This window comes from Poecilia mexicana, unplaced genomic scaffold (genome assembly GCF_051168715.1).
Source record: "Poecilia mexicana isolate PSO_F unplaced genomic scaffold, ASM5116871v1 scaffold_2, whole genome shotgun sequence".
Lineage (NCBI taxonomy): Eukaryota > Metazoa > Chordata > Actinopteri > Cyprinodontiformes > Poeciliidae > Poecilia > Poecilia mexicana.
The window spans coordinates 34,560,749-34,574,594 of record NW_028263371.1 but is presented as its reverse complement, the minus strand read 5'-3'; the positions used below and the strand labels follow the sequence as shown (position 1 = coordinate 34,574,594).

Sequence of the window (13,846 nt, the reverse complement as noted above, 5' to 3'; positions counted from 1 at the left end):
TTTGCATGTTCTCCCTGTGCATGCTGGGTTCTCTCTGGGTACTCCAGCTTCCTCCCACAGTCCAAATATCAGGTTAATTGGTCTCTCTAAATTCTCCCTATGTGTGAGTGTGTGTGTGTGTGTGTGTGTGTGTGTGTGTGTGTGTGTGGTTGTTTGTCCTGTCGGTCTCTGTGTTGCCCCCGCCTCTCGCCCAAAATGTCTTGCTGGAGAGGCACCAGAAACCCACTAGGGATAAGGGTGTTAGAAAATGGATGGATGGATAAATATTTTAATGAATAAATATTTTTTGATTTGTTTCAACTAGTTAAAACAACAAAACCAGACAAAATGACAGTAAAATATTTTATTAAACATTTTGTCAGGTTTTACATATTCTTTTATGTTTTACCTGTAGAGCTCATGCATTGTGCTTCACAGTTGGACTTTATCATGTCACTGAGAAAACAATCAGCAATAAAGTTTTCTCACTCATCCACAAAGGTAGGTTCTGAGGAAATAGAGATATCATTTCTGCTAATGAAGAACCGACACACAGATAGTCATTGTTCTCCATTCACCCACTCCAATGCACTTTGCTACAGTCAGGAACATGTCACCCTGCCAAGCAAGAATGCCATTAAAGTGAATGAGTTTGTGCAAATATCCAGCTCACATCTACAAAAGAAAAGCGGTGCTATGTCACAAAACAGGACTACAAAAAGAATCTAGTTAGAAGCAAGGGGATAAAGGGCTGAAATATATTAAATATCAAATAGGAATTAATTCATAGATATAATATGTCCTGCAAAGGCAAATACAAAGTAAAACATGCTCAAGGAAATACAACATTTTTTTATTCCATCTTTTAATGTTTTAGGGGGTAGATCACACTACATTGAAATCCGCATCACATATAAAAAGTTTCACAAATTATTGTTAAAGGCAGAAAACAGTAATAAAAACAAGGGAAATGAGGATTCTTCAGGTAATTATCCTGGCATCACTTTTGGTGAGTTTGTAAATTAAGTTAAACATTAAAACAGACACAAAATATACATAAAGACTTCAATCAAAAGAAATATTTTAAAATGTTTGGTCCATACTAATAAAATTTCTACCCAAATGTTACCATAAAACTGTAAAGGGGCTAATACGGAGCAATAATTTAAATAAAGTATGAGATAGCTCTTTTGCCATTTTATAACCTTTAGACATGTTGGCACCTTTACCTAAACGCAGAGCTAAAGGGAATAAACATGGCCCTGCTGTTTACCATGAAAGTGGCACAGATTGCTAACATAAAATGCCAAGTGAAACTTTAAATGTCAATTTAAACAGTTAGTCTGTTCTGAAGTCATTAAGCATGATTTTCCAGTAACTACTATTATCATGCACATTGTGATGTCACCTTGGCTTCTGAAGTAAATCCTTGATGACTGCTAGGAAAGCTGAAAGAAAATTATATATAATTACAGTTCTTACAGAGGACTCTACATTTCTGGTTAAGATCAGTACTGTCAGGTCAAAGCATTGCAAAAACTGGAGGTCAAACATGAATAACAAATCTTTGATTAGAGCGTCTAGATGACAGTGTGAGCAGAAGACCTCATGTTCCCACTGGATCTAAACTCCTCCTGTTAATCCACATGGCCTTGTTCTAACTCCTTGAAGATCATTTAGAATCCCTCCATTTGTCTGCATGTGTACCACCTTCCATCCGAGCTGATCACCGGTTTTGTGAAACAAACAGTTTTTTAAGCCTGTGAAAATCACATCACCTTGATAACTAGATCTGAATGGGTCATCAAATAAACACTTCAACTGAACTTATTTTTATTGTATATTTGAGCCAGTCTAGAAGTTTGTCCACCACCATGAAGACATATTTAACATTAAAATTTAGTTTACATCAAATAATAATCATAACCATGTAAACTAAGATTCATGTGATATTGATTAGCCTAAAATAGACTTCAGTCAATGATAAGACATCATCTTTCACTGTCATGAAATTAAGTTTACAGGATTTCCATCTACCTTGCACACAACTGGAACCAATCATCCACCATATAAAAATACACATAGCCATTATTTTCTCTATTTCTGATGTGAAACTGGATATTTTTTCCCCTGTTTAAGGTCAGTTAAGATTACCAAAACTATTTCTACTTGTTAAATGTTAAATCAGAGAAAGACTTTTTATTACTTTCTTCAAATTCATGGTTCCACTGTCCTGTCGTTACCTTAAATGTGAAGCTGCATCCTACTGAGGGTGGAGATGCAGTCAAATATGCAGCAGAACAGAGCTATTCTGTTACTGCAGACTGCATCATATTTTGTGATTTCCCTCTATTCTATCTCCCATTGAACATACTAATAATGACAAATGTAATAATTTAAGAGTACAGTCTATAGAAAATCAAAAGGGAACATACTTCTCCACCTAAGAACCATGGCCAGCTCACACACAGTTGCTGAAAGAGAACTGGTCCTGCTCTACAGGTTTCTTAACCCAGGCTCCCAGTCCGGCCTGGAGGAAGGCTCTGAACAGAGTCTGCTTGGCAGAGTGGTACTGCGCTGCGGCCTGCTTAGCTTCATGGTAGCTCCTGGGCTCCAGTGTTTGAATCCGCAGGGTGGAGGACAGCTGTTAAGCATAGAAACAAAAGGGACATTTTAAAGAAAAGTTCATAAAAGATTTCACAGAGTCTGCTCTTGCATAAAAAGCACAACATCAGGGATGAATACAAATTAAGCAAAGTAGTTAGAGGATACAAACAGGATAAGCCTTGTAATGCTCACTGGCTTTGCTAACACATGCTTCAGTTCAGGTGAGCTATTGTTACCCTGCAAGATAAAATGCATTAGGATCACCTCTGTGTGTGATCTGCTCATATTTCCTGTTCTGTCACAATACATGCAGTGTTCTGTCTCATAGGTGTTACCTTGCTGTGCAAGTCAATCCAGCGGGTGTACAGAGCATGCTTGCAGAGTCTCGAGGGTCGGCCCAGGTCATCCTTCCCTGTGGTGGCGTTAATCACCTCCAAACCCTGGTCTCCGATGGTCCAGTTCACGCTGAAATTTGGGGCTTTTCCAGGCTGACGAGCCTCTGTGTTACTAATTCCTGTAGAAAATCAGGGTCTTGCTCATTCAGGTTCTTCATCAGACTCTGTCCTTTGAACAGGTTAGATTCTAAAAACATTCTAACAGAGGATTCGTTCATGAGTTTCAAAGCAAGGTTCAAACCAGAAATGTTCCCCTTAACTCAGTGTTTCTCAACCTTTTTTGGCCCAGCGCCCCCCCCCCAGCCTTTATCCAGGTCCCTCAAAGCCCCCACCAAAGAATTTATAGGATACTTTGCACTGACTATTATTTTATTATAAATATTACTATCACTATTGTAGATATTTTGATTTTTATGCTTGTTTCTGTATTTATCATCAAAAATAATTTCCCAGAGAACAAAAAAGTAATGGGAATAGAAATTATTTTAACAGGCGTCTAAGAAAAATGCAATGAACATTCAACTTAAAATCTGTAGGCCTGACAGCAGCCAATCAGAGTGGAAAAAATATTCTTATTTTTTGCCATTTTCTATTTGTTAAATACTCCACAAAATGATAAAAGATGTTCAACATGCCAGTTTAAACTTTAAACTATCTGCAAAACGACTGAGCTCTGCAACATTAAAACATGGATAGAACTGTAACTACATTAATCATAGCTCTTCTTCTCTTTAGTGTTTCTGTCAGTTTCTGGTGGTGCAGCTCTGTGCTGCCTTCAGGGGAATGGGACATCAGAGTTTCAGCCATAAAATGTCACCCACATGGCATTTATTGTGCAAACTAGAGCTTTCAGGAGGGGCATCACTTATCATTTATTGACCATCATAAATCTTCACTCATCACCTGCTGCTCCTTCTAATTGTCATCATGTGTTTCACATCATGTGTTGATTTTTCACTGTTCAGCGTCGGATTCTCTGTTTTTATGCCATAATTCACATCTAGTTCGTCGCTCCGTTTTATGTCCCGCTTCTCCTGTTTCAGAGTTTTGCGCGATGTGGGCATCGTTTTTTTTTTGTTTGTTTTTTAACCCCCTAAGGTGCAGGGCGGTCGGGAAGCGTATCGATGGGGAAAAGGCAGACTGACATAAACCTTTTAAAACAACGGAAACAATTTCTGCTTTCTAATTATTGAAATTTAAAAGTGCTGTGTTATTCCATCACCCCAGTTTCATACCGGACCACTTACAGCTCCGGTGTTATCGCTATAAAATGAACGCTCTCTATCATGGTATCACCATGGAGGGATTTCTTTATTTAAATGGTTCATTTTTCAGAGGGTATCATGATTTTAGTAATTACATGTTTATAAGAGCGATTTTCTGTTGTCCTTCCATGGAAGCAGGCAGCTTTCAAACGGAAATAAAACACTTTTTAATATAAGTTGCTGCTTTGACATGATCACAGAACTGCCAAAACAAAATACCAGACAAAGTGAATCACAGCACCGTCATCAGCCGATGTAACTCTGAACTGATGTGGTGAAGCTACAAGTAGCAGGAGAGTGGAGCTACGCCGAGAAGCTAACAGAAGCTAACAAACACTGAAGAAAAGAAGAAGAAGAGCTGCCATCGATACAGTTGCAGCCAAGCATGACTTAATGTTACACGACACAGTTTTACCAAGTTGCTCAAAGTCTAAACTGGTATTGTTGGGTATTTAAGGTGTAAAGTTTACCTTCGACCAAACGCCCCCCAAAGGAATTCCAGCGCCCCCCTTTCGTAAAAATGTCCGCCAGCGCCCCCTGCCGTCCTCTGAACGCCCCCCGGGGGGCGGTACCACCCACGTTGAGAACCGCTACCTTAACTCATAAATATTCTGATTTTTATGGAAACTAGAAATTGATCAGTATAGTGGCAGGTATAAAACATGTGATGGACACAATACAGTATAACATTTCACACTAAAAATGTCTCTAGCAGTGAAACAGAACCTTCTCCTTACTGTCTTGGTCCTGCTTGCTTATTCAGCTACTTTACACCATGACAGTACAGATTTACATGGACGAGTTACTGCATGCAATCTTAGTCTGAGTAGACTGATTCAATATAATGGTTTTCCTTAGATAGGCCAATTTTAAACAAATTTGAATAACAAATTGAATTTGACTGCACTACTTGATAACTAGGATCATTTGGAATGTAAGTATAATTGTGTGGAAGTAAATTTTTGCAAAGTGCCTTGAGATGACATATGAATTGGCACTATATGAATAAAGTTAATTGATATTGAATTGTAATTGAGTTTTAGTGTGAAATAACACTATGGCAATAAAACTAGTTGGTCATTTTTAAGTTTTCAGAAATTGCTACCAGATTTACAGGAATCTGTGTAAGGAAGACCAGTCCTTGAGAAGAACTGTCCTGTAATTCTTATGTGCATCACCTTGTCCAACATACCTGAATTCCCTCATCAGCAGACCTTTAGCTCTACAGAGGACTGCTAATGAGCCATTCATTTGATTCTGGGGTGTTGGAGAGGGATTGCTTCTAAGAGTAGCAGAATAGTAGCTCTCAAGGGCTAGACGTGGCCACCTCTGGAGGACTGTGGGATGCAAGTATGACATTGGTTACCACTGAGCAGAGGCTTGTTCAGGCTGAAAGGTGGCGGTAGCACCTCCATCTCAGTAAGTCTCTGGTACATGGCTCTGGACAGATGGTCCGCATGGTACAAGCTGCCCAGGATGATGCTGGAGAAGTAGATGGGCTGAGTGAAGTAGGTCATCAAAGAGCCTTGGAATCCAACCACATTCCACCTTTTCATGACGCCAAAAGACAAATACAGAAAAGAAACTCAAAGAAAATCACATATCTACAACACCCATTGGACATTCTTGCAATGAAAATGTATCCTAGAAATTCTGACAGTGTAATGTAATTGTAATAAAATTTCTGCTGACTCATCAAAAAGCATAATCCGAGAACATGTTGGATCCTGACATCTACAAATCTAGAGACACAAAGACGACGGTGGTATGAGTTCGCTCTTCAACCTCGTGGATAAGACATTTCACCTGCCTTACCTGTTGGTGTTCATAAGGGCTAACTGTGTGATATAGCATAATCATGTGAAGCATCTTTTAGTGTCCTGAAAAGAACTATTTAAGTCTGATGTTATGTCATCATTTCAGAGTAAGAATGATTAATTCATCATCCCTACATGATGCATGCATGTAGGGATGGTCTACAAAGGTTAGAGGCCAATCATTTTGGGTAAGAAAGTTTTATAGGTATACTTTCATAAGGCATATTATGTCAGAATTTGATCAAAAGTGGATAATTAAAAAGACAACACAGAAAGTACTGACATCTAGGTACAGAGTCTGATGAATCCCAAGGTGTCAAAAAGCTTTACAACAAAAGTGAGTTAGTCAGTTGTCTGTGTGTGGGGGCCAGAAGACAGACCTGGCAATCTTGTCGCTGCAGGACATGGTGAGCAGCCTCTCACCCTGAAGAACCCCGTCCCATGTCTGAATGGTGCTACCAGAGCGCACTGGGATGGTTCCTTCACCAGACTCAATCTTAGTCCGGAGCTGCCCGCGGGCCTTCCTGTTAGGGTGTCTGTCGCTCTGATCTGAGAGATTCAAAGAGAGAAACAAGGAAAATGGAGCAACAACCTCTGAGGAATGACGAGAAAACCTTTTGCTAAAGGCAGCTGAAGAACCCGTCCTCGCCTTCTACAGCAGCTTCGTGAGGTGAAAAGATGCGGGCGTCGCCGCAGGGGGAGGTGCTGATGTACAGGTGGAACTGGACATTTTCATTCAGTCTGAAACCTTGTTTGTTGTCACAGCAGGTGAAGATAGATTTGTGATGATCTTCTTCCTTAGGACTAAAGATTCAAATTCATAAAACAGACAGGAAGTTTAGTTTCAAACTGGTATCAATCAGGCTTATGAAACTGAGTCAACACGCAAGGCAAAGATCACAGTTCTTTTCTATTAATAAGAAAAAGTGGGAGCAGGGCCGCGGTGTAGGGGGGGAATGTGATGACAATTCTAGGGGCCCTGACCAATAGGGGGCCCTCCACAATTTATTTATTTATTTTTTATTCATAGAAATAAAAAATAATAATAATTGGGGACCTGTTAGTTACAAAATTAATCATATTGTGTTTTGAAGATTGTTTTTAGCAGTAAAACTTTAATGTTCCCACTCCGAGACCAAAAAACACATCCATATTTGCCCTGAACCCCCCTGGATCTTCGTTAAATGGTTTGTTCCTGCTTGGTGCGCTTGACGCTTCACCTTCTGCAGCAGTCAGTAGAAGATAAGAACGACTGTGGCCAAGGGTGTAGGAACGAGTCTGTCATTAGGGGGACGCATATCGGAAACCTGACAGATCAGTAAATAGCTTGAGCAGAAATATCATAAACTATTATGCCATCAACACATCAGTAACGCGTTACTCTAATCTGACCCTTGTTTCAGTAACAAGTATTCTAACACGTTACTATTTACAATCCAATAGTCAGATTAAAGTTATGCAGTATAATGACTGTCATTCCAGGATGAACACTCACTTTAGCATTTGCCTCACAACTAGCAAGCTAAATACTCTGGTAGCACACACAGGCTAACAGATTCTGATACAATTTATTGGTCAAAATGCTTTGATATAAATTGACTTGCAATTGAACTGGTTCTACCTCTTCCTAAAACCAAAGTAGAAAACAGCTCATAAAATAGGACTCGGCAGTTTTAAACTCAATACAGCAATTTGACCAACAAAAATTAAATCTAAAAAACAAGTTTTGTTCTTCTTGAACATCTCCCTACTGTATCAGATCAAACTGTTGCACTTATGTGCAACAGTTTGATCTGATACTTTTCACATCTGACACTTAAGCTCCTCACTGTTAACTCAGTCTCACTTTCCAGCCCTGCATCCAGTAACTTACCAAAGAGCCATAAAAAACACTGAGGTAAAAAGACTAAATGTTTTTTTTCTCCTGTCATTTTCAGCTGCAAACATTTAACTAAAATATCTACGGATATGTGTTTCTGTCTCTGCCTCCCTCTGACTCTCTGCAGCCTGATGTTCCTGCATGGATTCATGGATTTACAACAGACACTACAGTGATGTACAGTGTCAGAATGTGAACTAAATATAAAAAGTCTTTTTATCATACAGAATGAGAATTTACCCAACTTAATTTTCAGATGTATACATTTTTATACATCTCAACTGTATTTACTGTGTAACAAAACTTTTCACTAATTTATTTTTAAACCTCTCTTCAAGCACTTTTCTTATTGTCTCCTGTAATTAATATGATTTTTAATATAATTAATTAATATAATTTTATATCTTCACCCTCTGAAACACCAACTGGCTCTCCTGTCTTCCCTGACCTGCTCCTCTCATAATAAAATAGTTTAGTTTATTTAAAAATTAAAAACAGTTAATACATATTTCAATAAACTAAATGAAGACCTCACCAGAGCTTCTTCACCTTTCTTCAACATCATTCTAGCACTGCTGTTCTCTTAAATATCTAAATTATATAATATAATAAAATATAATAAAATGTATAAATACATGTTAAGTGGTCGAGTATGATCAGGTGTTGCTCACTTTAAATAATAAAAAGGCTCATGTTGCTGTTTCGGTCTCATTCTAAATCATTGTGACTAGACTAGCTAACTTTTAAACAGTTAACAGTAAAATTTTGCACGTGACAATCCCAGAATTAAAACGGCTAAACCAAAAAGATTTAGTTCTATATATGAAAGTAAACTGACAACAAGATGTTATAAACGAGCGATATTCATGGCAACATTCCTAACAGATCGTTTACCTCCGTATCCAAACGGAGTTTCTGACTCCGTCTGCTTACGGTTCAGAGGAGGGAGGGGGAGGAAGCGCTCTGCTGAATGCGCTGTTGTGCGCCTTCAAAATAAAGGCACGCGAGTGGAAGATTTTAAAATTCTTCGCAACAGCGGTGAAATTATTGGGGGGCGAATGCGACTCTCTCCAATATTGGGAATATTTGGGGGGATACGTCCTCCCCGTCTCCCCCACTTCCTACGCCTATGACTGTGGCAGCTACTATGCTGCTAAGAAAAATTATAAAATTAGGTTTTCAAAAATGAAAAAAGTAGAGAGAGGGAGAGAGAGAAAGACAAGAGTGCCAATTTATAGCTCAGTTTTTCTCCGAGAGGTGGATAGACTGTATGAGATTATTAACCATTTAGCATAGTTAGCTTAGCTACAGACTACTGTTTGCCTCCATTTCACTAGCATTTAATGAATTAAGGAGAAAAAATGACCAATATGTTCATATATTTAACTTGTCCCTTGTACCTTTCACCACCTAACAGATGAGTCAGCCAGCAGCAGCTCTAACCTACATACCTCCTGACCCGTCCTCTCCTAACTGAAATTAAAGCTGCAGTAACTTTTATAATTTATTTTCCCACATTTGTTAAAACTGTCATTATGTTGTGACAGTATAGTATGAGAGGTAATCTGTGAACAATCTATTTCCTCTGACTTCTCCCAGTGCTAGAAACAACCAGTCAGAGGCAGGAGAGTTTTAGTGCTGCCAATCACCATCTCATGTGGTGCTGCTCATCCTTCCTCCCCTCGCTCTGTGCTGTGCTGCAGCTAGCAGAGCCTGTTGTGAATGCTCAGTTTAGTTAGCATAGCTACCACTGAGTGCAGATAAACTGTTTTCCTGGAATGACATTTTGTTTCTCCACCATTAGCACATTTAGCAGTGAGTGAATGAAGTTGACTGATAGCAATAAGACCCTCCTCCTGGTTCTGATTGGTTGTTTTGGGAGGAACGTTGCATTACTTTAGCTAGAGATAGTAGTTCAGGGAGGAGATGGAGGAGATTGATTTTTTTCACAGAGTATCTGTCTTAGAGCAAAATGTCATGACATGGTGACAGCTTTATCAAATATGGAGTAACATATTTTTTTATTAAAATTATGTACTGCAGCTTGAATAAAATGCAACTACATAGCATTGTTTTGAGAAGTCTGGATTGCTTTATGTGTATTTTGCACATTGTGACTCTTGCTCGTGGGGAGAGACATTTCAGTATCTAAAACTAACAGAATCTAAAACTAACAAAAAATTTAAGCAACCTACTTCCATATGTGGACTGTTGGATGTAAAATTCATGAGCAGTAAATATCAGTTAGTATCAGTATCAGTACTGAACCAAAGAAAGCAAGTTGCAAGCCTTTAAAATTGTGACGCTTTTTAAGGGTCAAATAGACTCAAAAAATTGTAACAGCAGATCCACATGGGGGGCCCAATCAAATGTTTTGTCAGGGGGCCCAAGATTCCAGGCGGCGCCCCTGAGTGGGAGTATTGGTCATAATTTTTTTTTTTCTTTTTCTTCAACTCAGCAAAAATCACCTGAGAAAGTGTTCCAGTTGGGAGTACAGGAACCTGATGAGAGAGCGCCGAGCTATAATTTCAGCATGGCAGTCATTCAGGGCTAGTCCTCTGTCGCTCATGTATTCACCATTGATGCACTTTGTCCCTGTGGATACACAGACAACCTGTGCCTCCTTTACATCTGAACCTGGGTGGGGAAAATCCAAATCTCAGATAACAACGTACATAAGTTCTCCACATTTATTTTTTACATTTTCTTTATTCTTGACAGAGCGCCTAGTAAAGGACAGAGTACTTTGAAATGAAATGAAATGAAATTTGAAATGAAATGAAATTTTATTCGAACATGATACAAATATAAAAATAAAATAGTGCACAGTAACAAGAAGTGCATAAAAAAGAAGAGAAAATACAGATTTTTTTGTTTCAGTTAACATATCATGCTCAAAAAGGAACACAAATTTAATCAAAAGTCCTCCAAAATGGGTTAACTGTATAACTCTGTGGAAAAAAAAGAAAATTAGAAAATACCTGCTGTCATGACAACACCTGCCAAGACTTTCCTTCGAGCATGTGGAGATGTGAAGTTATCAGTTAGTTCACTGAACTTTTCGACAACCAAACGAGAGACGGCGTCAGCCAGGACCTAAAGCAAGCAAAACAATAAGACACAAAGCTTCCAGAAACAGTCTGAAAGAAAGACTCCTGCTAAGCACCTGCATCTCATTATAAGTAATGTCCATTTTGAAATAGCAATAGACAACACACTAAAAAGAGGTAAAAAGCTATGAAAGTTCATCTGCACTTTTTTTTGCTGGTGTAAATGACAGGCAGAGAGCAAAGAACCCCTCAGGTTCTCCACTCGAAGCGCTCTGAGAGCTGCTGCACTCGCTGACGATCTGAGGCAGCTTGATGAAGAACAGAGTTTGAATAGCACTCAGCCGTGGTGCTGATACTAATTAAGATAACAACTCTGTTATCAGTGTGCAGGGATTACAGCTATGGATCAGTTTATGTGTAAATAGACTCTCAGTGAATTGAACTTGTCTCTCCTGAAGTCACCTTTAATCATATTTTGTCAAACTGGCCACAACAAAAACCTTTTTAGAATAAAACTATTATCAGTTCAATGTATCTCTTTATGGTTCTTTCTCAATAGAAATGAGTAATTCCATACTTTCCCATACTCAATTTCCAGTTTTCCTTCAATTACATAAAAATCCATGGACGTTTCTACACCAGGTGGAGTTTAAGTGAAACCTGACAGAAAACCAGCAAGTAAAGGCAGGACTTTTCAGTTCTCAAATGCAAATATTTTTAAGTGTATTTTTTTTCAATGTTCATCTCCTGGAAATTACTGAAATAAAGTTCTATAGTTTTCCACAATGTGTATGAATCATGTAAAACTGAAGGAAAGTGCTTATAAGGATGAATAGCATATGTTAGCAATGAATAACTGCAGAAAGACTAGAAAAAAAGTTCTTAAAGAGAAATCAGTTTCAGTTAAATTTGTTTTTGGCAAATCAGAGTTTGGCTGAATCAAGGGAAATATTGAAATCATAATTGAAATATTAACTTTATTAACAAATTAAAGAAAAACAATCATAGCTATTTTACATTTTTATAAAACAAAGAATTAATTAAAACATACATGTTTACAAAGTGTTATTAAGTTGTTTACAATAGGTAACTAGATTTTCTTAATTGATAAATGTCAATGATGATTAAGGATGCTACATAAATAAAGTTTTCTTACTTTAATTCTACTTATTTAAATCACATATGTGATCAGAAACAAGACACCTAACAGCTGATGGTACTGATGTAAACAGCACAGAGCTATAAGTGAAAGTCAGTTTGTAGTAACTAATTATTTTAGTAATTGATTATTCAATCAATTATTCTGTTGACTATTCTGGTAAAATAAAATGTCCAATTCTGCAGATTTCTCATTGAAACCACTTTTATGCTATATTAGACAAACACTTTTAGTTAAATTACAGCCCTGACTAGTTGTTCTTGCAAAGTATTTTAACAATTAATCGATTACTAAGTTAGTTGACGATTATTTAAATAATTGATTCAATATGATAAATTGTTTCATCCCTAGTTTATTGTAAGGTACAGGTAAACAGACAATAAAATCCTGCTCACCTGTGGTTGATGAAGCTGCAATCCCTCTTTGGGTATGGGTTGCCGGGACGATACCTGGTCAGGCTCAATATGAAAGAGTGCAGACAGGGCAGCCTGGGCAGCTCGAGCTTTGGCCAGCCTCTTGTTCCGCCCAGAACCCTGGAAGTTCTGAGCGTCCACTGTCACTGACATGACAAAGTTTTTGGCATGGCTCTCCCCGCTCTCAGACACAGTATTATATTTGAGTCCTGGCCTCATCTCATTAAGAATCATTACAGGGTTCTTGCCACTTGTCAAGGAAGTGAAGGAAAATGGATTAGGGGACAGGGGAGACTGAACAATGTCTGAGGTAGGGGGAGGGAGCAATGGGTTTTCTATTCCCAGAGTTGTGAAAGATCTCCTGCTGTTGGGGGCCAAGTATAATGGGTCGCCTAGAGCTCTGGATGTCTCAAAGGCATTGAAGAGCTCATCAGGAAAGTCCCCCTGGTCTGAGGTGAAGTCTGTGTGAACAGCCAGAGTCCGACCCATGGCCATGTGTGCTTCAGACGCGTTAGGGAACTGGACAAAGGATCGCAGGGCCTTCTCCGCAGCGCCTAGCTTGGCTTTCTTTTTTGTGGGACCTGAGCCATCAAATACCTGCCCATTAACCTCCACAGTCATCACAAACACAGGCGCATGGACTGGGCCAGACTGAGAAAGCAGCTTGTATTGAAGTCCGGGCTTTATCTCATTCAGCTGCATGAGGGCATTCTTGGGCACAATGGGTCCTGAGACCTTTTTACGCCTTTTCGGCCAGTACTTGCAAGGTGTGCGGCCGTTGTTACCCTCCGCTAAGGGACGTTTCCTAGCTCTGCCCGTCCTTCCACTGAGGAGCTGAACAGCAACAGATGCAACCCCTTCTTTTGAGAAGAGATTGTCCAAGTTGTGATTTTCCTTAACATCTGTGCTGCATGAACCTGCGGTGCCCATAAAGAGTAACTTACAATGCCTTCGTTGCAGGATCTTGTAAATGTAAAATTTAGAGTCCTTTATAATCTCTTTGCAACTGAGCTCAGTGATATGTGTTCTCCAACCGGATCTCAAGTTCTCACTCATAGTTAGTGTATTAACAGTGTCAAATATTGATAGAAGTTTTTATGAAACATGAAACTCTGACTACATATTTAGAATAAATTTACAACTGAAGCGTAACAGTATTTTCATCATTCATGAATTTTCATCATTCATGACTGCTAAAACTTACAACCAGCAAGAGTTATTCTTTAAAACAAAAATAAAGCTGCCTCTATCTCATTTGTACCTAAAACTGGAAAGTTCATGT

General features: G+C 38.7%; 1 protein-coding gene across 1 annotated transcript; it reads right to left on the bottom strand.

Moving 5' to 3' along the window:
* Positions 1-331: 331 nt before the first annotated feature.
* LOC106908012 (double-stranded RNA-specific editase 1-like) lies at positions 332-13,494 on the bottom strand. Its single transcript, XM_014973944.2, has 8 exons — positions 12,547-13,494; positions 10,924-11,038; positions 10,411-10,579; positions 6,713-6,867; positions 6,444-6,612; positions 5,613-5,794; positions 2,922-3,100; positions 332-2,623 (listed from the first exon to the last, which is right to left on the bottom strand). The coding sequence occupies exons 1-8, from the start codon at positions 13,492-13,494 to the stop codon at positions 2,441-2,443; spliced, it is 2,100 nt and encodes a 699-aa protein (XP_014829430.2). The 3' UTR covers positions 332-2,440.
* Between the last annotated feature and the right edge of the window lie 352 nt (positions 13,495-13,846).

Bases quoted from the DNA above. Each gene is read 5' to 3' on its own strand.
- LOC106908012 (XM_014973944.2), bottom strand. From the start codon at position 13,494: ATGGGCACCGCAGGTTCATGCAGCACAGATGTTAAGGAAAATCACAAC. The intron at 11,039-12,546 runs GTGAGCAGGATT...TGCTTGCTTTAG, and splicing joins TGCAGCTTCATCAACCACAG to GTCCTGGCTGACGCCGTCTC. The intron at 6,613-6,712 runs GCGAGGACGGGT...TGAATCTCTCAG, and splicing joins TCACGAAGCTGCTGTAGAAG to ATCAGAGCGACAGACACCCT.